This window comes from Sander vitreus, chromosome 19 (assembly GCF_031162955.1).
Source record: "Sander vitreus isolate 19-12246 chromosome 19, sanVit1, whole genome shotgun sequence".
Lineage (NCBI taxonomy): Eukaryota > Metazoa > Chordata > Actinopteri > Perciformes > Percidae > Sander > Sander vitreus.
In genome coordinates this window covers 14770284-14795763 of record NC_135873.1, presented here as the reverse complement: position 1 = coordinate 14795763, position 25480 = coordinate 14770284, and the positions used below count along the sequence as shown (strand labels likewise).

The window sequence follows — 25480 nt, the reverse complement described above, 5'->3', positions numbered from 1 at the left end:
TCATTAATCACGTGTCATTTGTTTTGTCGTTTCCCATTTTACTGAACTTTTCATATTCTCAGTGTCAGTTTATCATGCATATAGTATTCCTCGAACGTGCCTTGGCTTCATTGTGAGTTTACATTGACCTATTCAGCAATATTGTATACTTTCTAGATTGTATATAATGTGCAACGGTTTACATTGTTGCTGTGCCAGTTCAGTTTTTTATCCCCATGAGAGCTATTTCTTCATGTAGTCTTAATGGACCAAACAGGGACAGAGAGATCTGTCTTTTCTGTCCAGGTGAAATTCACACATGGAGAGTGGTGACTGGCAGGAAATGGTTTCTCTCTCCGCAGGAAGTGAGTCATGAAAATGCCAACGATGTTTTTTTCTGTTTAATTTCAGTTTGAAAAGGATATGCATGGGGATATTTAAAAAGAGTTGATCCTTTCTCTTGGGCTACATTGTGTCACAGATTAAGCTACATATTTAAAGCCGAAATCAGCAATTTTCTTTTAATAGGAACAATGAATTCGTAGCTTGCAGTGGAGCTCTGCCCCCAAGTGGCCATACAGACAAAAATAACAACGACAACAAATATGAATGCAGCTTTATATTTTAATAAGGTGTTGTTCACTTTATTAAAAATGCACTACACGTTGAGATGTTAAGATGAAAGACATGAGTTATTCACATCGCCTCGACCTAAATCCACGCACTTATAGTAGTATTTAATTATTCCTACGTGGGGATTATAATTCACACGGACATCATTTAACACAATTTTAATTATTCATTTCATCAACATCATTCATGTCCTTCAACCACTTTTATTTATTATATAGCCTATGATATATGAATACATATGACAAAAGATAATAAGTGTGTCTATATATTAACATATATAATCCAATAAAGATGAATAACTGATATTGACAAAATAAAAGAAAGATAATACATATATATTTTACACAAACTTCGTTGTCCAATTTTAAAGTTTGAAAAAAGTTAAAAGCGAACTTTTTTACAAAACAGGAAGGCCATCTCATGAATGAACAAAAGCCTTTTTCCGGGTAAAGCCTTTCTTCATACCTTTAACCAATCACAGGCCGTACTTTTTGAGAGACACAACTATCCACCAATCAGTTTCATACTTGAGCGCTTTTATCCCCTCCCCCCCCAGACGGACGGTATCCATGAAACGTAACTGAGGAGTTTCGACTTCGTTGTGGCGCCGTTCGCAAGCTGTGAGTAGTCTTTCGTTTTTGTGTTGTTTCTCTCTGTTCGTTTCTGTTGCTTTCATATCACTTTAGTTTTACACGCGTATCAACGTACCTGCATACAATAACAATATCAATGGTTGAACTGAAATTGTATTTGGTTTAGTCACACATGAGGCAACATGGCTAACGTGGATAGCTAGCTAGCTAATAGCTAACTATTAGTCTTGGCTCGCTCCATTCAAATGAAACGAGCCTGGCTCGGCCTTGCTAGCAGCACTCTGACCAGGAAGTGAAAACGCGGAAACTTATTTGACTTTTTGTTTTGTTTTTAAAGTCCCTTGTATTTGAAGTCGTACAGCTTTTAGACCGATAATATAAGTTAACGTAAAGGTTAATAAGGGCGAAGATAAGCGTGCCACTTGTTGACAGCTGTGATAATTGTTGAGCTCTGTCGGGTACATGCTAGACTGTTGCTACAGAACGTATTTGACGTAACGTTAGGTGTTGTGGTGAAGTGTTTTTCCCCAGTCGAATAGTGTTTCCCTCCTGTTAAAATTATTGCGCGCGCCCCGTGGTTAAGGCCATGGCATATTTGGTTCAGGTTAAGGTAAGTTAGGGGAAACGCACCTCGTCGGGGAAACGGTCTTCGACCCACCGCCGGCATAACGTTACTGCGCAAGCGTCAACACTTAAGTTAGGAGCTAGCTAGCTATTACGGGTAAATGTTAAGTTAAAAGACTGTTAGGTTTCCATCTCGTTACTTATAATATTAATCACCTCTTCGTGTAGAATTAGTTCTGAAGTAGGTTATTGCTGCATTTGGCCTCATATTCACTACTACGCCGCATAGAAACTGATTATACTGTATTCTTATTTCTGTTTATGCGTTGTTCTAGCGTTTTATGCTGTTTAGCACTTTGAGTTTCTGTGTAATTATACTGTGCTATATAAATAAAAAAGCCATTAAAACAGGGTTCAAATAACCGTTTGTGTTGACGCCTGCGCGGTATGCCCGTGTTGTCGTTAACTACGTTCTAGCATCTACCTACAGTCGTCTCCATTACAAGCTGTCTAATTCCTGATAATGACGTTATGGGTTCACCATTTGCTCTCTCAGGGGTAACCTTCTGGTACTAAATGGTGTCTCTACCCCTTTTTTCTTTTCTTTTTTTTTTTTTTTTTAAAGAGTACACTGGAGCAACAATGGTCAAGATCTTCATTGGGAACCTGTCTCAGCACACTGAGAAGGAGGACATTGAAGCTCTGTTTACCCAATATGGCACAGTGACAGAATGTGCCAAGTACAAAAACTATGCTTTTGTCCATATGGAAGACCGCAAGTCTGCCACCAAAGCCATCCGTGAGCTCCATCTCCATAAGCTGAATGGCAGACCCATCAATGTGGAGCCCAGCAGAGGGAAGGACCAGTACCCTGTGAAGCTCCACATCGCCAACGTAGAAAAGGGCTTCGACGACGAGCTCCGTGCCCTGTTTGAAGAGTATGGCACAGTCAGAGAGTGCGCCATTGTCAAGAACTTCGCCTTTGTACACATGGACAGTTCTGATGAGGCCATGGATGCCATAAAGGGCCTGGACAACACAGAGTTTCAAGGTAAGTCAATTTGATATTCTACTACGAATTACAGGCTTGGACGTTTTTTGGGGTGCCTTTTTTTTAGATTTGAGGGACAATGATTTTCTCTCTCTCAGGAAAGCGCATACACGTTCAGATATCAAAAAGCAGACCCAGAGGAGAGGAGGAGGAGTACCCACACCCTCCGCCAGGCAGAGGAGGCTATTATCCTCCCCGCTTCCCAGGGGAGAGGCCCGAGCATCCCTACAGAGAGCGCATGCCCGCTTACGCTCCTCTGCCTCCGCCGCCCCCTCCCCCGAGACGGGCATCGTATCCCGACCGTGGCTATGGCGAGCGTGACGCCTACGGGATGGTCGATTTCTATGAGAAATACAGAGCCCGCCCTTACAGCATGGCTGGCTACGATGGCAGGCGTTCCAGTGACCCCCCTCCTCCGCCTCCCCCCTCTGCACTGGTTAGAGAACGTCTCGGCATGGGTCCCCCTGACCCGTACGACCGCCGTCCGCTCCCTCCCCCTCCTCCTCCGTCCTACATGGCCCGGGATCGAAGCCCCATCAGACGAGCCCCGCCTCCGCCCGCTCCCTCAGCTGGTAACGGGTACTCCTACGAGCGGTCCCGGCTGTCCCCGCTGTCCAGGGCTCCCATGTATGCTCCGCCGATGTACGGAGCTCCTCGCCCGAGGGACTCCTTCTCAGAGAGAGGGCCGCCGCCGCCACCCCCACGATATGCGGGCTATTAGGCACACAGGAGTGTAATTCAAGGTGAGGACATAAGAGTGGATGGCTCATGACATGTTAAATCACATTGATAGGAAGTAGGCATGATTTGATGAAATCTTAAAATGACAAATGTACGGAAATGAATGTGAGAGCTCGGTCCGTAAATTGAGGTAGAATCACGCTTTAAACCATCACCATCAGCCAGAGCTCTCAGTACCTGTAGATCTAGTCCAGCCAAGAGATCAATATACAACAACCTAGCAATGCTGATAGAATCCTAAAATATTGCTGCTTTAACATCAAAGATCAGTCTTGCGCGTGTCCTGAGTAAAACGCGCTCCTTGACATGTCGTGTGCTCTCTTTCCAGGTTTAGAATATGACAAGATCGTCGTCGTCTGCAGATGTACGTGGCGCTATACATCCCCCCCGTCTATGGTGGATTGCGTTGCGTTCGCCTGAGACTTACTGGAGCCCCATACTTAAAAAAAAAACGAAACAAACAGAAACATGATTCCATGTCTACAGTTCACGTATTCTTCTGAGCTGTTTTATGCCTTTTTTCTGTTCCTCTGCTTGTGTTACTGTTCAACTCCTTCAAAATGTTTTTGCAGAATACGATGCTGGTTATTTCAGTGTGACGCAGTACTGGTAATGCCCCAAATCTCCTGCTCTTCAATCTTTCTAAATTGATACGGCCTCTGGGAAACTGTGACATTTTATAACAAGGGAAGTCAGTTAAATGGAAACCATATATAGTCTTTGTAAACGGCATCATTGTGCTCACACTAAGGTTGGTTAATCAAAATTAGTTTATAAAATACATGGTGTGGCCGGTTGTCCCATTTGCGTAACATGTTAGGCAAATCAAAAGTTCCAGTGTGGTTTTGTTCTTTTTACACTTTGTTATCTTTTCTTGCGAAAATAGAATCTATAGCATCATTATGTATGATTTTTATTTACTTTACAAGTTGCATTTCATTTAAAGGCTTTTTAATAAACAAATCAAACCAAAAACTCGCTTTTAACTGTCAAATTATTCCTCGTGTAAGCCTTTTAACGACTCGGCAGGCTGCCACCATTCACCAGACCAGATCTAGTATTACTCGGGCGTTTAACTCTTAACGCGCCATTCTTCACACCCTTGAGAGTTATCCGCTTGACACACGGTAGGTGATGTTCTGTCAGCCCTGTTCAGTTCCTGTGAAAATGCTGGAAAACACGCGAGACAGTAGGCTCGTTGGAGACGAGCCAGGTCTGCGCAGAATCGATCGCCGCTCGATGCATGCTGGTTAGATTTGTGTCTGACCTGATCCGACTCGCTCTGACGTCATGCACACGTGGGCACTGATAACCTCACCAGATCAAGGCGGCCGCAGGTTTGAGACGCAGGCAGCGCAGTTGCTTTTCACCGACTGCAAGACCCAGGCGGACCCAGGGCATGCTGGGAAACACCGGCCTATCAGCTGATCTAACAGCTGATTGGGTCAGAATCGACTCAACATGATGACGTTTTTATATACTTTTTACGGTTTTTGAATTGGAGGGATTTGAACTATTTGTCTGATTTAAATGTTTATTCTGGGCAAACCACATGATAGTGATGTTTAGAAGTCAGAGACTAAATCTGTTCAGATTACAGATCATCTACAGTGTGTTAGTTAAAATCAGCAACAGATTGCATGTAGAGCATTTTGACATCTACTCTGTCATAATTAAAACAACTGGAGACTGTGTACGAGCTGATATATGGATCTGATAACATTTTATTAAATCAGAATCAGACCACAGTGTTTCTGTGACTTCCTGTTCAGCCTGAAGGCTGCTGGAATCGGCTGGAAACTGTCCGACTTGACCGGCTATTTGTCACCGCCCCCGGCTGCTGCTGCCTGCTCTCGTCCACTTTACAGGCGCAGTTCATCTCCAACGAGCCTGTTTGGGTGTTTTGCAAACAAAAGACCCATCTGCTTGCCATCAAACTTGGTTCAAGTGAGCAACCAAGCGTGCAATGTGAAGTGAGGAAATCATTTTAGAGCAGCTGTTCCCTGACCACCAAGGTTAAATAGACTACTACTTTCTTGAATCGTTGCTAGTGTAAAAAAAAGTGTAGCTGGCCACAAATCCAGGACTGACAACCAATGTGTTTTTGATGCAGCTTCTTATCTGCTGCAATGCGTTGTCCCTGAGAGAGAGAGAGAGAGAGACACACACACACACACACCTGCAGCTTTCCTTAGTAACCGTTGTCCATAGCCTACCTTGTGTCGAGTCGATTAGTGGTGTTCCTAGAATTAGAACAATAATTAACTGAGCTTTCCAATGGCCCACGTTTCTGTCTTGCAACATTTAAGTCTAGATTTGCATTCTTCATTTCCCTGTCATTGAGTTCACACTACACTTTTGTCAGTTTCCATTATTGTCCTTTACTTTCAACATTTTATGAATGTGTAAGTACCACAAATTGCATGCAGTCTTGGTATTCTTAGTATGTGTGCTCTTTGTAGGTTGTTAGTGTCAATGCTGGAGATGCCTGCTCATGGTAAGTCCTCCTCGGAAGATGTGCAGCATCCTGTAGAAGAGGGGTAGGTATCGTTTAAACTTTTCAAACACTTACTCACGCAACTAATGGTCTCATGTCTCCCTCTTGTGTTAATTAATTCATACTGCAGTGTTCCCATACATTAGGAAGAATCAGTCTATAAAGTTGTTGGAAGCCTTGACATTTTTATTTAATGCACTCCAGTTGTGCATCTTGCAAGTTTTTTGCATTAATCATTCTCCTAGATATGAGGTAATGAAGATATGATAGTGTTGTGATGAGTGGGATCGCTGACCCTGTTTCTTCGGCTCCAGGCATGTCTCTGCTCTGCCAGCTGTAATGGTTCTTAAAAATGAATTCAAAGGAGTTTGTGGTCTCTGAACATCACAAGATGGGGTCAGGTGGCCCTGTAGTTAAAAAGGTAAAGCAGTGCGAGTTCACTGTGAAGTCCATAACAGACTTCTCTATTTTGTGAGCTTTGAGTGAAGTGTCTTCTGTTTCCACAGGAGGTGGATTGACTGGTGAGCTAGAGGGGAATGTCCAGTCCTCGGAACAACCTGCACTGTCGCACGCTTGATCCGTCTCAAACAATGACAAAGACCCTCCATCAGTCTCACCCACGGGGGGGGGGGTCCTCTAACCTGCTGCTCCCCAACCTGAGGGGTCCCGGGTCACCACAGCTTAACAGGGGCTTGTGAGGCCTTCTTGATTTTAAGGGGTGTAAGACAACCAAAGTTTGGATTATTATTTTAGGTATAAACAGGACCAGAATCAATGTTCCCAGAGCCTTCCCTCTCTGCTAAAAAGCCTCGTCCTGCATTAGAGAAGTATGCAGTTAAAACAATCAAATAGCTAATAAAACCATGGCCAAGTGTCAGGGAGAAGAGAACACTGAATTTGTCTTAAAAAAAAAAAAAAAATGTCCAAAATGGTATGTCCTCTCCAGTAGAATATCCCAGTTGAAATGTACAACTGTGTGTTCAAGCCAAAGCCAGAAGTGGCACTGTTTGGCTACCCCCTGTCTCTACTGACTCATAGTCCCTCTGTACAGCACACCCTTATGTATGGAATGTTAATTGCAAAGAGGCTGATTTTAAGGCTTTGGTAGCCAGAAGCAGTGCCACTCTTCAGGACGTGGCTAAACAGAACTTACCTCTGTATTCCGTATGGAGAAAATCTGATCTGGCATGACGGACAATCTCGCTCAATTTTGAGCAGTTATGAGATTCACAATAGGCCACTCACCTCTTCTTTGATAACGTTTTAATTTAGAGTACCAGTGATGCAACAGTTCATTGTCTTGAGAAATACGCCCAAGGTTTTTTCTTCTTTTCACATTGGCAGATTTTTTTTTTTTTTTTACTCCTAAGCTTTGTCCCTTTTGAATTATGCTACTTGGAAAACACTTAAACATTGAACAAACAAAAAATTAAAACAAACAGACTACATAATGCAGAAAGAATTGTATTGCAAGTTTCTTAAAATGACAGGAAAACTAATCTCTGAGTCACAAGAAATAATCTGCTCAAAGTTCATTGAAATCCCACGTTTAAACAAACGTCCTGCAGTTATTGCGTTCACTATTTGGGTTAATTCAACAGTTTAGTTCAGTTCTGTTATGCGTTGAATGTAAGTTGAAATATCCAGAAAATGTGTCACTTAGTCAGGAGTCGTCAGTTTACTCAAAACATTTTTTCTGTTTTACCAATAATCTTCATGTCTATGAACTACTTCTGAACCCTAAAACTATTTTATACAATATAGCCTACTTGCATACAGATGTTTGTGGCACATTTTAATAAAAATGTATTAGTAAGGAGTTTTTTTTTTTTAATATGGATATAGAATTTTGTATTTAGTTTTTTAGTATGAGAAGTTTAAACCTGAGTAAATAAACATTTTTCTAAAAGTCTGAATCAATGTCTTAGCTGTCTCGTCGTCTTCAAACTATCTGACTATGCATTATACAAAGACACTTTACGTTTTATATTTTTTTGGGGGAATTTAAGGCCTTTATTTTTGTAGGACAGATGGAGACATGAAAGGGGAGAGAGAGGGGGAGTGACCCACAGTGTTGAGGAGTAAAGGGTATATATACAGATGCTGCTCTACCAAGTGAGCTACCCAAGCGCCCAGAGTTTACCTTAAAAGGTGTGGGATATACGAAATATAGACAAGAAGGTACTACAAAATCTCATCACAGTTTTTACTCCAATTCAGCAGTAGGCCTAATGTCTACAAAAATAGTGAATTCCCTTACACGGCAGTAGGCTACAATCGGCCTATGCCACTTGTCTTGATTAATCATAGGATTTGACAATGTGTGTCCTCTTTTCTACTAAAATTAGCAGATGTGCTTGTTCAGCAATGGCTAACGATGCTGTGTTTATTGAGGTGAGAAGAAAAAAAAAATTGAGTTAAGTAAATCCCCCTCCCCCCCTCACAGATCTGCCAAAGGATGTGTCATTTCTCTGTTCCTCTTTTTGGAAGTTTTGTTTGCTCACTCAAGTCATTTGAGTTCAAACGGGCTTTTCCCCTAAGATCACTCCCTTGTTTCTGGACTCTGGTTACAGAAATCATGAGTGTTGTTGAGGGTCATCACAGTGTTGTATGGCCGGAGGTGGTTTTATTTATAGACAAAGATCACGCTGTTGGTACTTGTTATTCCTGACGCCTGCTGTCTGTTAACAACTCCAATAACATCTTCAACATGCTTCAATGACTAGATCAAGAGCTCGCATTGCATTTCCTGTTTAATATGATAAGATTAGGATTGTCCAAACCGACCGGACTTTGGCCTTAGAGCTATTAAAAACAGCAGCACCATGTTTCTTTGTAGGCCTACTAGTGTTTGTATTTTTTAACTCCTGTTGTTTTTTGTCTGATCATGTCATGCATTAGAAAATCTGTTAAGCATGTCTCCACACCGGCTCTGAAATTAGTGGTGGAAAGTAAATAAGTACATTTATTTAAGTACAATGTTAGGGTACTTTTAGTGTTTCCATTTTATGCAACTTTATTCCATTACATTTCAGTTTGAAACATTGCACGTTTTAATAAAATTTATTTTTGGAAATTTCAGGCTTTTATTTGTATAGGACAGCTGAAGAAATGAAAGGGAGAGAGGGGGGTAATGACATGCAGCAAAGGGTCGAGGAGTAAACCTCATATATATATCTATATCTACCAGGTGAGGTACCCAGGCGTCCTCAGTTTTATTTTTGCATAATAATAACCCTACCTTATATATTCTGCAATAATATAACAGGGCAACTGCATAAGAAATACATTTTTCTGATGGTCCTTGTGATTGCACGGTTCGTAAGTGACGTTTTGGATGTAGAACTTTAACTATAGGCTAATCATTGGTGGAAGAAGTATTCACGTCTTTCATTTAAGTAAAAGTAGCAATACTACAGTGTATAAATACTTAAGTAAAAGTCCTGCATTCAAACTCTGAAGTACAAAAGTACTAGCATCGAAATATACTTACAAAAAGTACTCCTTATGCAGAATGGCCCATTTTCAGAATCTTTATTCAGGTCTTTATTTGATTAGCTTTCTTTTAATTACTTTGTATAGCGTATAATGCACAACAAAATTATGATCATTGATTAGTTTATATTTATATTCTATACTTAAGATTCATATTTTTGTATTATTGATCTAAATCTGCAAAGTAAGTAACTTTAGCTGTTAAATACATGCAGTGGAGTAAAAAGTACAATATTTCCCTCCTAAAAGGTAGTGGAGTAGAAGTAGAAACTAGTGGCATATACAATGGAAACACTGAAGTAAAGCCCGTCAAGATTGTACTTAAATACTTCAGTTATTGTAGTTTTAGGCCTACTTGCTGTAAGTAGACTACTTAATACATCTTCCACCACAGAGTGGAACAGAAAGTGCACAACTTTCTGAGAATTTGACACCAAGAGAGGCGACTTATAGTCATCTCAAGCAAATCTGGACAAACCTGTTTCTAAATGTATTGTAGTCGGTATACTGTACCATATATATATATATATATATATATATATATATATATATATATATATATATATCTATATCTATATCTCCTTGGGGGGAGGGGGCATATCAAAGTAATAGATGATTGTCATTAACTAGAGTTAACCTGAAATAGTTATCAAAATGTATGGCTGATAAAACACTATTTAACAACAGCATGTTTACAAATAGACACTTTAATGTGCTCAAGTTGAAAATGTAGAAACAAATAGCTGTATTATACATTAAAAGTAGCTGTTATTATAATAAGATCACAGCTTTTTAACCGATACATGGAGAACTAGAGTAGGCGAACAGGGTGCAAAATAAGACCTAAATAATAATACTATGATTTCACATTACAAGGAGGGATCCAGTTCTAGCCTGCCTTAACTCTAACAACTACACATTGTCATTTGTATTGCATCAAATGCAAGTCGATAACAAAGTTAAAAGTCACATCAGGAATTATACATGAGAGTCTCGTCGGTCTCAAGGGGGCCAAGGAGGCCAACGCTGAGTTCGCCTGGAAGACTGTTGATCACGCGTGAGCCTGTTTCCATGACAGGGCTCATACTAGGCACATACATGCATGTCTCTCTGGGCGGAGGCACTGCCAGCACCTCAAACTCCACCTCGAAGCTCCCCTTGGCCTCGCCAGACTCACGGACGATCAGCATCTCATACTCTCCGAACCGGACCAGGGCCTTGTCCGGGAGATCCATCCTCTCCAGGTAGCCCAGCGCCGAGCTGTTCACGGACAGCCGCCCCCTCTGGCTCAGGTTCTGGATGGCGAACAGCAAGTCTGGGCTCTGGGGGGTGCGGTAGGCGTGGAGGGCCAGCTGCCTGCGGGACACCCGGGCGTCGACCAGGGCGAAAGTGCAGGCCTGGGCGTCACGTCCCAGCCTGAGAGGCTCATCTGCCGAATGTTTGCTCTTGGTCCCCAGAGGAAGCAGACCGAAAAGGCCCTTACAACTCTGCTGAGGGTGGTACAGTTGGACGTGGAGACGAGTCAGGAGATCCTCCTCCGTCTCCATTGTCTGGGAGACATTCATCATGAGGAAAAAATCCAAATAAAAGCTCCTGATGAAATCAGTATCTAGAGCTAGATTAATCTATTGACTTTCAGTGATGAAAGGCTGTTGGGAAAGAAGACAAACAAACCTATTAGGAGTCCAGTGAGGTCAGGTAGTTTACCAGTCAAGACGAAAGTAAAGTAGGCTAATACATTCATTTGTGCCGTGTCTGTTAGATGTCTGTGTCTTAACGTTACCTGAATGTTGAAGTTTTGGAGAAATAGATAGATACTCCGTCCACAGAAAAGCTAGATCAAATGTAGAGTACTAAGCAACAGCTGACTGAGTAACGGTGCTGCTGCTCCATAAGAAAACAACAGTCTCGAGCGCTCAGTTGTTTTCTTCCTCCTCTCTGGAGTTTCGTCACTCATAGAAGACCCAGTGCAATGCTGCTTTCAAGTACAAATTCGGGACGGGAAAAAAAAAAAAAAAAAAAGCATTGCTGCAAATTGTGGATATGGTTAAGCGGTGGTGAAAAGAAAGGTCTGTATTTCGATTTCATTTTGTTTACATGAGGTGAACATGGAAGTTCTGTCCAACAACTGGGGGGTAAGAATGTTAGTAGCCAATTTGTCAGTCTACACAAATACAAGTTCAGTGGACCACTAACATATTTTTGACGAAGAATAATTTAAAACAATGTAATGCCAAATGCCTAAACGCCATGTCACTGACTCCACATTAGTGCTGACACTAGCCTATTAATTGTCTAGCTAGCTAACAATTTTGCTTGTAAATGAATCGTCTTTTATCAAGCTAAATGGCAACAATTCATTCAGTTTCATGCTCCTGAAATATGATTAGGCTATTTTAAGCTGAATATATATATTTGGGGTTCAGACTGCTTCTGGGGAAATTGTAATAGGCATATTTCATGTTCTTACGTTCTTGTAGCTACTTCTGTATTGTAGTCTACCTATGTTTATTTTTTATTTTTTTTTAGTTCTCTAATCAAATGGATTGCTGTTCTCTAATATACAATTTTAAAACGAGCGCCTGAACGTAGCATTAGAGCACCGAAAAGTCCCTGCTGATGCAACTTGAAACAGAAAGAAAGTCACTAACTGCATGGTTTCACATTCCTGACCCAGATCCTTTATGCCCAGACAAAGCAGCATATACCCACCATGACAAGAAACAATCTATATCTGCAAAGTAACTTTAGCTGTTAAATAAATGTAGTGGAGTAAAAAGTAGGCTACAATATTTCCCTCCTAAAAGGTAGTGGAGTAGGCTAGAAGTAGAAACTAGTGGATATAGGCTAATGGAAACACTGAAGTAAAGCCCGACAAGATTGTACTTAAATACTTCAGTTATTGTAGTTTTAGGCCTACTTGCTGTAAGTAGACTACTTAATACATCTTCCACCACAGAGTGGAACAGAAAGTGCACAACTTTCAGAGAATTTGACACCAAGAGAGGCGACTTATAGTCATCTCAAGCAAATCTGGACAAACCTGTTTCTAAAGATTAAGATCAGTGGTGTAGTCTAATGTATTGTAGTGGGTATACTGTACGCTCATTAAAAGTAGCTGTTATTATAATAAGATCACAGCCTTTTTAACCTACATGGAGTAATAGTGTAACAGGGTGCAAAATAATACCTAAATAATAATAATAATCAAGTTGAAAATGTAGAAACAAACAGCTGCATTATACTTTAAACTAAGCCCTGCTATAAAGTTAAAGTGTTACACATTAACCATGCAGGACGGTGGATTACGAGAAGTAGCCTAGTTTCTAACTTGCATTCCTTTAGTGGCATGTCTGCGCTTGTTTACAGTGTATCCTGTATGTGCTGCCTTCTTGGCCAGGGCTCACTTGTAAAGGAGATTGTAATCTCAATGTGATTCTTTTCCCTGGTAAAGTAAAGGTAAAATAAATAAATCAAATATTTATATATTGTAACTACATGGATTAAGCAGTGACAAGTGACCGTATTGGTTAATAAGTAGCCTACGAGACAGGGTTATTACCAGACTTGGACATATCACATATGTGATGGAAGGGGATTTCTGGCAAACCAGGTCAAAACACCATGACGTAATGGCTCCCACTGGTTCTCAAACTGTGGTACAAGTACCACTGGTGGTCCGCGTGCCCCCTCTAGTGGTACACGGGTAGTATCTCTGATATGTTTAAAAAAAAAATCAGCCTGCTATGTCACGTTCATGAACGGAGTGCGCATGCATACATCCATGATTGAACAAGAGTCGTTAACCCATCTTTTTTTATCGTTGTTCATTTTGTATTGCATTCTGGAAAAGCTTTGAAGATGATATGGTATCTAAAACAAAACGTACAATCACACTTGAAGGGAAACATATCATTACCTATTTTGAATGTAAAGATAGAAAGTTATGTAATATTGTAAATCTCTTTATTTTATTAGGCAAGTTCCATATCCATAAGGCAAAAATGTTCTAGATCAACACCGTGCTTCAGACTAACAACTTCCAAAAGGAAAGCTATCTTAATATATGATGTCTGCTCAAATAGCTTTGACTACGTGCTCCTGCTGTTTATATTACTTACGCAGTTTGAAAGTCTGTCACTTTTGTACTATTTTATTTTTCTGTTTAGATTATTACTTTCCTACTTACTTTCATATGATATTTGTACATATGTTTGTATAATTTAGTTTGATTACAAACTGTGATGACTGAATATGCAATTTTACTAGACTAAACCCAATTTAAAATCATTTATAAACCAAACAAAGGAAGGCTTGGAACATCTCCACTTACTGCAATGAATATGATATTTAGGCTACCCATAAGAATCCATGATTAGTTACGAGCTGTGATGGCAAGACAGTCAGCAGAGGTAATAATACATGTATGCGTCAGATTTTGCAAAGTAAAAACAAAATGATTCCAAGAGGAAAGTCTTATTGGAATTCACATTTGGAAGATATAAAATGGAAACAAAAACATGGCTTTTTTTTTACCTCATACGTTTTGTATTTCTAACAAAGTAAAAGATTTTCTATCTCAGTATATGGATGTTGATAGCTTCTTTTTGTGGACGCACTGATGGAACTTGTATCCATCTTTTCTTTCAATGTGGTGCTACTTTATAGACATTTTGGTCAGATGATTTAATAGTTTCACTTTCCATCCCCATTTTGTTTTTGCTCTCAGACATTATTGTGTATTGTGTGTAACCTATGTGGCTTTTATTGTAATTGATAATTGAATTGATGAAAAAAAATATTCATAGGTATTTATTTATTTCACTAAAACGACATAGCATAGCACAATCATTTAAACTGACACACAGAGAGCAAAACCTCTTCTCAAGTCTCCAAAAGTCCAAACACATGTTCTGCTTTACACACATGCACTTTGCATTTCAAAATGGCACTTTTTAAAAGCACTGGACACGGTTCTCTGCATAAGACACAACAATCTGACAGCAAGTCACATGTTTTCAAAACACTGCCATTCAAAATGACTTTACATGAGCTATTTGGCCAACATATGCGCCACCTGGCCAAACACCTCAATGGTTACAGTAATTGTTACCACTTCAGGAAGTAGGCCTAAGCACTATGATGCCTCTTTGTTTTCTATATCTATATTTTTTCTGCACATATTTTCTGAAATTTTCTTTTTCACTTTACAATTTTTTTGTGAGCATATTTCTGTTCAGTCCAATGTAAATATATCTGCTGTGCATATGTTGCACTGACTTGTTTGGTGAAAAAAATGACAGCATGTGTGTGTATCTGCAAATATTTCTGTGCATGTGAACAATTTTCTACAATTTGAACTTTTTTAGTATTATGGCAAAGCATACTAAAGATGAGAGTGCTTTTCATTATACCCAACAGTGTGTAGTTGGTTAGACAAAAAAATCTGGTCATATGAATGAAGTGTGTGCCATTTGGTGCAAAAGTTTGATTTTGATAATGCTATATGTAGCTTTGGTTGCAGTGCTTCATTTTGCAGGATATATGAGGTATTTTGCAGTTGGGGTGTGTGGTTTTGTCATTTTTGTGTTAAGTGTTTTGATAAAACCAGCCTATAGTTAGCAAAATTGTGTTTTAGCAATTGGAAAAAACTGTCACTGTAATGTCACTCGCCTGATTTGGATTCAGTTGGAGCGGGACGGAGGAAGTAACGTGCCTGTGGCTGACAACAATACATAATGTTTGTAGGAAGAAACATGCCTTCTGCATGAGCTGTAGGTCTATAACTTGTAAATAAATACGTCTATGTGGGCATAAAACCGTAGAAAACAAAATGAAAAAGCGGATACGGTAAACGTTTAACCCTTGTGTCGTCTTCCCGTCCACCATGCACGTTTTCTGGGTCAAAATTTAAAATGAAAACGTTTATTTTTCTGTCACTTGACGTTTTTGTTGTTGTGTTTTTTCCACTTTTTGAACCTTTTTTTCCGACATTTTCGTCATTTTTTTCAACGTTCTTTTATCAATTATTTTCTTCAAATACTATAAAATAATAGTAGTGAACGGATCATTTATTTTACTTGTGAAGAGCGTTGCAGGGAACCATCCACATTATTTTTTTGGACAATTTGGTTAAAATAAAACCCAAATTTCTGATGTAGAAACTTTTTGAAAATGACATTATCCATATAAGCACGATGGCCTGTAGCCTCCTGGACAGTGGGGGGAGCGGTGTGGCTGTGATCCGGGTGGGGGGGGGAACCCGACGATAGACAGAAGAAGAGAAGGCAGGCAAAAAGCAAGCGGAAGTCGGCATCCCCCATTCGCCTAAAGAACAGCTCTCGAGAAGGATTGGAGTTCTTTGTAAGGACCGCCTTGTGAAAAAAAAAAAAGGTAACCAAAATGTACACGCCTGTGTCTTGATATTTACAATTCAGCAGCATTTAATACTCATGAAACATTTACTAACGTTTGACTATTTGTTAGCCAGCTCGCCGCTTTACGTTTTCAGTGAGACGGACAGCGGTGCTTTGTGTAATAGCGTGGCCGAAGCTAACCGTAGCTAACAGCTAGCTAGCACTAGCAAATTTGCAAAACCAAGACCAGAAATTGTTTTCATTTAGGTAATAATCCGCAGCGCGTTATAGCAACAGAAACCTAAAAATGTTTTAGTATTGAAATAAGTAACGTAAAGATAACTGGTGTCAAAAAATGATTCAATTAAGGCTAGGTAACGCTAGCTAGCTAGCTAGTTGACTCGCTGCGTTCTTTAAACTGACGTCAGCCATTTTGCAGTGCACGGGCCCATTTAATTCACAACTGAGACCGGGTAGTACCATAGAAAATGATTTAGGCACAGTTATTTTTATAGTATAACACCAAATGATTAAGAATGAACAATGTTGGGCACCTGGATAGCTCTTTTGGTAGACCGGGCGCCCATATATAGAGGTCTACTCCTCGACGCAGCAGGGCCGGGTTTGACTCCGACCTACGGCCCTTTGCTGTATGTCATCTCCCCTCTATCCCCTTTCATTTCTTCAGCTGTCCTGTCAATAAAGGCCTAAAAATGTCCCACAAAAAATAATTTCATTAGGTTTTTTTTTGGCTCATCTTATGTCATATGTATTATATTTTCTCTCATTTGCTCTGAAACAGATCTTTAACAATGGTGAAGATTTTTGTGGGGAATCTGCCCCGAGAAGCAGACCAGGAGGAAATCAAGGCACTCTTTACGGAGTACGGCACTGTCACAGAATGTGCCATCATCAAGAACTACGCCTTTGTCCACATGGATGACCGCAAGGACGCCACCAAAGCCATTAAGAATCTGCACCTCTACAAGCTTCACGGCACACCTATCAACGTGGAGGCCAGCCACGGGAAGAACCAGGGCGCAGTTAAACTGCATGTAGCTAATGTAGAAAAGGGAGCCGATGATGAGCTCCGTGCGCTGTTTGAAGAGTATGGCTCGGTCACAGAGTGTGCAGTTGTCAAGAATTTTGCTTTTGTACACATGTCTAACTCTGAAGAGGCCATGGATGCCATCAAGGGACTGGACAATTCAGAATTTCAAGGTAAGTAAAGGCTATTATGTAGTAAAGATGTAGTTGTAACACATTTTATTAGTTACACCAAATTATTTAATTTGTGTTCCCCCCCCTCCCCCCCTTGTTTTTGTTTGTATTTAGGCAAACGCATCCATGTTCAGATTTCTAAGAGCCGTCCCAGACATGATGAACGGGATGACTACCCCCCTCCTCCCCCAGACAGGGGTGGCTATTGGCCCCCTCGTTACCCGGGAGAGAGGCACGACCTCCCCCCCCCACCCAGCTACATGAGAGGCCGCCTCAGCCATATACCCCCAGGTTACCCTGCTCCTCCGCTGCCACCCCCTCCCCCCAGACGATCCGTTTACCCTGAACGACCCTATGAGGGTGAAAGGGAGAGATACGGCGTGGTAGATTACTATGAGAAGTACAGAGCCCGTCCTTATGGCATGGCCTATGAGGACCAACGTGCTGGCGCCCCTCCTCCTCCCCCTCCCCCCTCAGCCGTCGTCCGAGACCGCCTTATGACCTCGTCGCTTGACCCCTATGAGCGTCGTCCCCTCCCACCTCCTCCGTCCTCGTACTATGCCCGAGATCGCAGTCCCCTCCGGAGAGCGCCTAGCGCGCCTATGCCCCCTGCCAGTAATGGCTACTCCTACGAGCGCTCTCGACTCTCCCCGGTTTCCCGGGTCCCGGCATACGGAGTTCCACGCGCCAGGGACCCCTACGCAGAACGGCTGCCTCCGCCACCGCCTGCACGCTACGCTTATTAAGCAAGGCCCTGGCATGTGAAGGTGAGAATAGGTCTGAGGTAGACTGGTGTTCATATCTTTATCTGAAAGTCGTCCTTTTTTTTAAAGGCAGAGGCAGCTTGTGACTTATCCTGTACACCACACATCTTGTGGGGGAAAACAAGGTTTGCGTGCGTACAAAGTGCCATTTAGCAAGTTGTAAATTTGTTGGTAATGTACGCCTGTGCACAAACTTGGATTTCAGCTAATATTAGCTTTCAGTGTGTGGAGTAATGCGACAAACAAGACTGTTCGGTCTGGGATCTCTGTTACTGAAGAACCACTCGAGATGCAGAACTCCACATGTACACAATTAAGATGGAACAACGTGCTTTGTGTCAACAGTTGCAGACAGTTCATTTTGTGTCATTTGCTCTTTTTTCAGGATCGTCGTCCGACTGCGTCGCCGCTCGCCGCCTCCTGATGCACGTGACACTATCCTCTTCCTGTCTGTGGCTGAGCGCGTTACGTTCACCTGCGACGCTCACAGGAGGAACTGAATTGCCGACGTCCTCGTCTGTTTTTGTTTTTATTTTGGGAAAGCTTTTACTCGTTTTTCCCCCCCCTGATTGTTTTAGTTTGTCATTGTGCTGTAGTATATATATATTAATTTTTTTTTTTTTTTTGCTTGACGTCTGAATTAGGCGGTTTTTTTATTTGTACTTTTACGTTGAACAAAATTAGTATTCTGATGTTGTGTGTGACCTTAGAAAGCTGAATAATTTCAGTAGTCTAGGCGATACTTGTGACTGTAGATTTAACTGAACTGAATCATGTTTAGTGTTAAATCTAATCTGCACGTTGGTTCCATCATGTTACGCATTCCCATCGCAAACCAAACCTCAATGTGGCGGTGCTGTGGAAAGTTAAACTACTAAGACGTAGGGGTTTGACAAATGTAGAAAGAAACTGTTAATAGGACAGTCACCGCAAAGCGTTCACATGTACCTGTCCATTGTCGAACTTGTTTTTAATAAACGGATTTGTGCAGTAATGTTGTTCACATGTGCCCAAAATCATGCCCCGCGCTAAAACACCATCTGTGTCACCACTTAAATTTAATCGAGAACTCTGCCTAAATCTTCGGAAAAAAAATAAGCATGTCCCATGTTGAATGATTATCCGTTTAATTAATGGAGAAGTCACGTGTAACAAACTAGTTCAAATCGTCACGCTGATTAGATATCTCTGGTCTTAATTCATCAGCGTACCTTTTTTTAGCTTGTCCCCTTCAGTGCCAAAATTTGGACCATGTTCACATTTGAGCATAAGATACGAAGAAGGGTGTAACACTCCAAGCCATACTCCACCAGCTGAGCTCATAGGTGAGACTAGTTTACCTTGAATCTGGGGGGAGATGACATCAAAGGCTGCTGGAGACCTTCAGAGTCAACAGGTAAGTCAAGGGCTTTAAGGACTACTGAAGTAGAAAGTACTGCTCACATTGAACTTCTCTAGGTAAATGTTGCTAGTTTACTATTGACTACAGAGGTTTGTAGTAGCCCTGGAGTGTTAGCCAGCCAACTGTTTTTCACTCATTGTACACTGAGCTATCCATTCAGCTGTAAATCTGCTCTTTGCATCGGTAAGTTTGCTGTGAAATAAGCAATGTGTATATAGTTGACAGGTTAGGAAATGCCAGCGACTTGAATTTGGACTACGGTAATCCAGCAGGGTTTGATGACCGTAGTTGAAATCTGGAAAAAAAAAAATGTTTTTTGTAATTGGAAATGAAGAGACGCTTCATGGATACCTAGCTTTGTTCAAACGGAAGCGAGAGTTAAGAATTTGACTGAATGGATTAGTAAAATCCACTCTAGGTCTTGTAGACATACCTTTTTAAACCCATATAACGCATGAAGTCAAGTAACGCATACAATGAAATTAAAAGAATCTCGTTTTACACAATTTTGATGGCCCTGATACATTTACAGTACATTGTATTGCTGTTTTGAAAGCTGACTTGCATGAATAAAATATTTCCAACTGTAACATGGAGTCCCTGTTCAATTATGTACTGCTATTGAATGTGTGTAGATGTAAAAATTGACAGCATAGTATCGCAATATTTTTCATGGCAATACTGTATGGATACAGACTCCATGGATCTATTATGTGTGTTGGTCAGTTTGTCTGCGCGACAATCCCATTTTGCAGCAATGAAATTTGAAGTGAAACGAACAAACGAATGTATCTCTTTAGATAAAACGGACAGTTGATGGTTAGTAATGTTCCTTTTGGGGACATCATTTGAAATTGGGAAGTTTGAAAAAAAGGTAAATAGCAGAATATTGCAATATGTTCAAAATCGCAATATCGGGACATAAGTATCTTGATATTGTATTGGGCCTGTGGTGATTACCACCCCTAACAAGTAGTGTATTATTTCAATGCATTGTGTAATGTATGACTTCAGTTAGTCACTCTGAAACAGATTTACAAGATGTCAGTGAACTATCAATATTAGTACAGTTGTATCTGACTTTCAGTGCCCAAACCAGAACAATCTTTTTTCTGACACCTTGTTTTCTGCTAAACATTTTTTATGTCTGAAGGGCAGGCTTCTCATAGAAAATCTATACTTTTTATGTAAATACTAGGGCTGTCAGCGTTAACGCGTTAATCGCGATGCGATTAAGGGCCGCTGCCATGCGATTAATTTTTTTTTTTAATCGCATGCCGGCATGCGATTAATATTGATTTATTTTACACTTCACTCGGCTTTGCGTCGTGCCTAACGGCTACTATTTTGACCCTTTGGCGCTGCCGTACTTCATAACACATCATCTGCTGCAGAATGCAGGCAGGCTGCCGGCATGGAGAAAGACAGCAGCAACACACTTCTGAATGGCGCTTTTAAAAAAAACTCCTGGTCGGCTCAGTAGACAAGTCGAAAGCCATATGCTCTTTGTGTAAAGCCGAAATTAAAATATCACCGAAGCACGTCAAGCTTGAGCTACCACCTACGAGCTAAGCATATTAACGTGACGCAGTTTGATGCTAGCGGGCTCAGGCAAAGCAGTATTTTGGAGAGTGCTGCTTGCCGACCTGTGGATGAAACCAAATCCAAAAATATTACTACAGCTCTTGCAAAATGGGTGGCAACTAACTGCAGACCTGTCAGCATCGTAGAGGACTCGGGTCTTAAAGAGGTACTACGGTTGACATGTTCTGACCCGTCTTATACACTGCTATCGAGGGGGACAGTAGTTTGACCATACACAGCCTGTATGACACGGAGAAAGCAGCTAAACTGGAACAGCTGTCTCATTAACCGGTGATCACTGGACGTCAGTGATAATCAACATTATTTAGGAGTTACTAAACACTATATTGACTCTGGCTGGACAGGCACTCGTTTGCCTTAACGGTGGTTGTTAGTGTTACATCTCAGTCAATTGTTCTCAAATCTTGTTAAAAATGTAAAGGTTAAATGTCCTGCTGTGGCATCTGGTTTTTGGACCATTTTGTTTGTACTGTATAAGCAACGTGTTAGTGTTACATCTCAGTCAATTGCTGTGGTGTTTTAGTTAGGTACTTGGAGGAATTGTGCAATAATGACAGATTCACACATTTGTTTACAGTAAATAAATAATCAGTTATAAAGTTCATAAAGTCACTTTCTTTGTATTCATTTGATTCCCAATCAAGATACACTAGTAAGAATTGCTTTCCATTGTTAATATGTACTTAAAAACAGTTCTGAAATGCAAAATAATAGAATTTTAATTGTGAATTTTAACATGCGATTAATCGCGATTAACTATAGAACTTCAGCGATTAATCACGATTGAAAAAATGTAATGGTTTGACAGCCCTAGTAAATACATTCACGTCCTAAAATATTACATATTGAGCCCTTCAGATTTTAGTTACCTGTTTATTCTCCATTTTTATAATTTGTTTCATTCTTCTTAATCTACAGATACTGTAGATGTGATCACGACACACTTTTGCCTTCTTTTTAACAGTACCATATAAGAGTCCACAAGCTGAATTATGTGTAGTTTATAAAGTGCAGATGTGAAGTTGTACGATATGTGTGGTCCAGGTCAATCGATAGTTTATTGAAGTATAGTTAAACGGAGCTGTACTTGACATTCAAAACATTAATATAGCCGCAAACAAATATTTGCTATGTAAATATATATAGTGAAGAAATTGTCCTGAGCAGAGCACAAAGCCTCATAAGTACTATATATATATATATATATATATATATAACATTTAATCTAATTAATTACATACTCTGTGATTAATTAATCGAAATTAATCGCATACATAATTAACGGTGCCTGATACTTTTTAAGAAAAGAGGGTACTAAACAACAGTTGTTGACATTAAAGAACGGCTTGTTTATTGCTAAGGCCATAGGGTCAAAATGAAATGATTTAATAATAATGTATAACAATCAATAACTTATTTCACTAGTAAATTGCTGTTGGACGACAAAAACAACAACCAGATGGGAAAAGGACATTTACGATAACTTCAAATGCACCACAAAGCTGTAGTTTACCAGTTTCATTGAACGCACCGGCTGTGTTGTTTCTCCAACGGCAGCTGCAGATTGTTACATCCCGGTGTTGAATCCTCTACAGTAAAACACACTTTACACCGTTTAGCGTTAGCTGTCAGCATTTTAACCGTGTTTAATCCAGCTACTAGCTAGCGGTAGGCTAACGTTAGCTGCTGTTGAGTATAGTGTTAACTAGCTAGCGGTAGGCTAACGTTAGCTGCTGTTGAGTATAGTGTTAACTAGCTAGCGGTAGGCTAACGTTAGCTGCTGTTGAGTATAGTGTTAACTAGCGTCACGTGCAGCGGTGTTTGTGTTGTCTGTTTCAGAGCAGCAGAGAGAAGAGCCAGTGGCACCAGATTTCGGTAGCCAGGGTTGGCAGGAAGAAGATTTTTACAAGTAAATGTTCCAATTAATGATCCAGGCACAACATTCTCGTCTCCCTCCTTCATTTTACAGTCCAATGGTGGCTAGAACGGTCCGGGTCAAACGTCAATATGGAATGGATTAATCTGCGTTATTTTTTCTCAGATTAATTAATCGTAATGAACGCGTTATTTTGACAGCCCTTATATATATTCCAAGCTAGATTTTTCTTATAAGTAATCTGCTCTTATGTAGGCTAATTGATAAAGAATGTAATCAAGATTGGTACATAGGATTTAAAGATATTCCATAATATGTAATATTTCCGCATTAAAATACAACTATACTAATGTTTGTTGAGCTGTGTTATCAACATCACCCATATGTTTCCAACAATGTTCAAACCCAGAAAAATTAGAAATTTTAATCAAGGACACCGGCATGGACCGTGTCATTTTGTTCACCTGTCAATGGAGTTATATAACCTTTGACCTTTACTGCCTAGTTGCTCTAACTTAACCTGCTCTAACCAGACGACGCGTCAGAGAGTCATTTTGCCGCAGCATGATTTTTTCATTATTAGCCATTTTGGAACAGTAATAGCCTACAGTAGATTATTGATATATTTCAATATTGATCAAGCTTACTATGATATGCTATGCTGTATTGCTATGATAATGCTTGATGGCTAATGTGTACTGTAATGTTATAATGCTAAGCAACATTTAACACGCTCAGTTATTTTGAGCATGACTGTTTTGACCACAGTCAACTTCAGCTCCATGGTTTCTACTGGGATTCAATTACTTTACAGACATTATTGCATTTTATGCTTTAATATACAACAATAAATATTCATAAGATTGTTATGGTAAAATAACATTGCGCATGCCTTTGCAATTAGTGCCTGGAAGTAACAACTTTTCAATTAAGAACCAGGGATCTAAGGAATCCGGAAAAAAAACCCGCTCCAAAGTTAGGCTAGATTTGGGCGAGGGAAAAACTTGCATGGCCATTTTCAAATGGGTCTCTCCTTAACCTCTCACCTCAAGATACCCACAAGTCTCCCCTTTACAGACATTCCCACTCTATGCTAATCCACTACAGTTTGTGCAATAACAATGCAGCTTTTCTCATGCATATACATTTGTTATTTTTGCCTATTCGTCCATAAACAGTCTTGGAGTTACATAAATTGGGTATGACTGGAAATGTTTAGATTTGTGGATTCAGTGAACTCAATTAATGAATTAATACTTAGTTCTGATCTATGACTAGAAACACTTGATACACAGTGCTTAGCTGCATATCAAATGAACCTTAAGGTTCCCAGCTGTCAGATGATGTATACCACTTTTATGTGGCATATACTGTTGACCTGCTATCTCTTCCTAAACATCCCCTGTTCCCCATTAAAGTTGTGGTTTTATGTGGATTAAAACCACATATGTGATTTGATCGAATATTTGCAGAATGAAATCCTGTTGCTATGAATCACAGTAGTTTGTCAATAACAATTATCTCAGCATGTAGTCCAGTCTGACAAACAACATGACGGAGTAAAGCAGAATCCAGACTGCTTTTAAACATAATCGTTGGTAAAATAGAATAGTGGTGAGACAATTAAAGAAAAACCACAACTCTTTGTAGGATGCAGCCACTAAATTAAAATGTAGTATATTTCTTTTCATCCATAAAACTAAAGACAACCTGCAAAACAAGGGAACACATTTTTAGTAAAGCTTCATCACCTTTCAGAGTCAGTGTCTTTTGAAGAAGTCGTGTGGTCGTCAGTAAAAGAAGAGAACTTTCTATACATAGGTAGAGTTTGCTCTCTCTGTGTCTGTATGTTGGTGGTTTCGAGCAGGATGTCCTCATTCTGTTGCAAGGAACCCATGTAACTCCACCACTGAGACTTTCAGGGGATCACAGGAACCTATTTTTGTGATCAAACTGTGTGTTTAGAAGCAGAATTTCATTGATGTCTTTCTGTGTGTTAAACCACACACAGCTCATGAGCACAAAAATCACAAAATCACAGAAGTTAAGTAGCGATGTGGTTAGAAAAACCCAAACAAAGGTTATGGTTTGATCAGACAATTCAAAGTATTCTCACTGCTACGTCAAAGTTTTTTTTTTTTGGAGAAAAGTGTAACACAGGCAAACAACAAAATGATGTGTATCCAACATGACTTCTTTTTGTGATAACATACTTTTTTTTTAACCTGGATCCCATTTTCCTATGTTTTTGTTCATTTTACTTTTTTGTTTAAAATTGGTCCAGTATTGAGGAAGACCTCGGTGACCAGCTGTTGCGTACCGGGCTGCAATATAACCCTGTAGGGCAAATGTGCATCATCAATTTCGTCCACTAAAAGTGCAGCTTTTGCCCCTTTTTTTAAGTGTCCGACAACATTATGGAAGGAATCCCTACAGAGATCCCTTCACAAAACGGTCGACCTCCTTAGAAATCCTTTCCATAATGTTGTCAGACGCTTAGAATATGAATCTGAGCCTGTCAGTGGCAAAACGAGCACTTTTGTGGGTCTAAATTGAAGGTGGGCAAGTTGTCCATTAACTTCGCTGACTGCCGACTGCTGTGATCTTGCTTCATACTGGAGATTGTTGTTCCCATCAGTCACTTAGACACAAAAACAAAGGAAAATAGTGTCCAGGTGTAACTGTAAGAGACTCATTTCGAGC

General features: G+C 40.3%; 3 protein-coding genes across 7 annotated transcripts; 2 read left to right on the top strand and 1 right to left on the bottom strand.

Moving 5' to 3' along the window:
- The first annotated feature begins 1137 nt into the window (after window positions 1-1137).
- LOC144534539 (RNA-binding protein 4.1-like) lies at window positions 1138-7385 on the top strand. 5 transcript variants are annotated; one of them, XR_013503567.1, is made up of 6 exons: window positions 1138-1232; window positions 2395-2820; window positions 2919-3563; window positions 6024-6101; window positions 6373-6479; window positions 6565-7385. XR_013503567.1 is itself a non-coding variant. In XM_078276518.1 (4 exons), the coding sequence occupies exons 2-3, from the start codon at window positions 2412-2414 to the stop codon at window positions 3539-3541; spliced, it is 1032 nt and encodes a 343-aa protein (XP_078132644.1). In that variant the 5' UTR covers window positions 1138-1232; window positions 2395-2411; the 3' UTR covers window positions 3542-3563; window positions 6024-6534. The 5 variants fall into 5 exon arrangements, 2 of the variants coding, with proteins under 2 accessions (XP_078132644.1, XP_078132643.1); XR_013503568.1 differs by lacking the exon at window positions 6373-6479; XR_013503566.1 differs by having other exon boundaries at window positions 6024-6479.
- A 2856-nt stretch (window positions 7386-10241) lies between these two features.
- tifa (TRAF interacting protein with forkhead associated domain) lies at window positions 10242-11515 on the bottom strand. The gene is made up of 2 exons (XM_078276519.1): window positions 11337-11515; window positions 10242-11202 (listed from the first exon to the last, which is right to left on the bottom strand). The coding sequence occupies exon 2, from the start codon at window positions 11119-11121 to the stop codon at window positions 10525-10527; it is 597 nt and encodes a 198-aa protein (XP_078132645.1). The 5' UTR covers window positions 11122-11202; window positions 11337-11515; the 3' UTR covers window positions 10242-10524.
- Window positions 11516-15838: 4323 nt separating this feature from the next.
- On the top strand, window positions 15839-19886 carry LOC144534138 (RNA-binding protein 4.1-like). The gene is made up of 4 exons (XM_078275877.1): window positions 15839-15946; window positions 16712-17130; window positions 17245-17897; window positions 18280-19886. The coding sequence occupies exons 2-3, from the start codon at window positions 16722-16724 to the stop codon at window positions 17874-17876; spliced, it is 1041 nt and encodes a 346-aa protein (XP_078132003.1). The 5' UTR covers window positions 15839-15946; window positions 16712-16721; the 3' UTR covers window positions 17877-17897; window positions 18280-19886.
- The last annotated feature ends 5594 nt before the right edge of the window (window positions 19887-25480 follow it).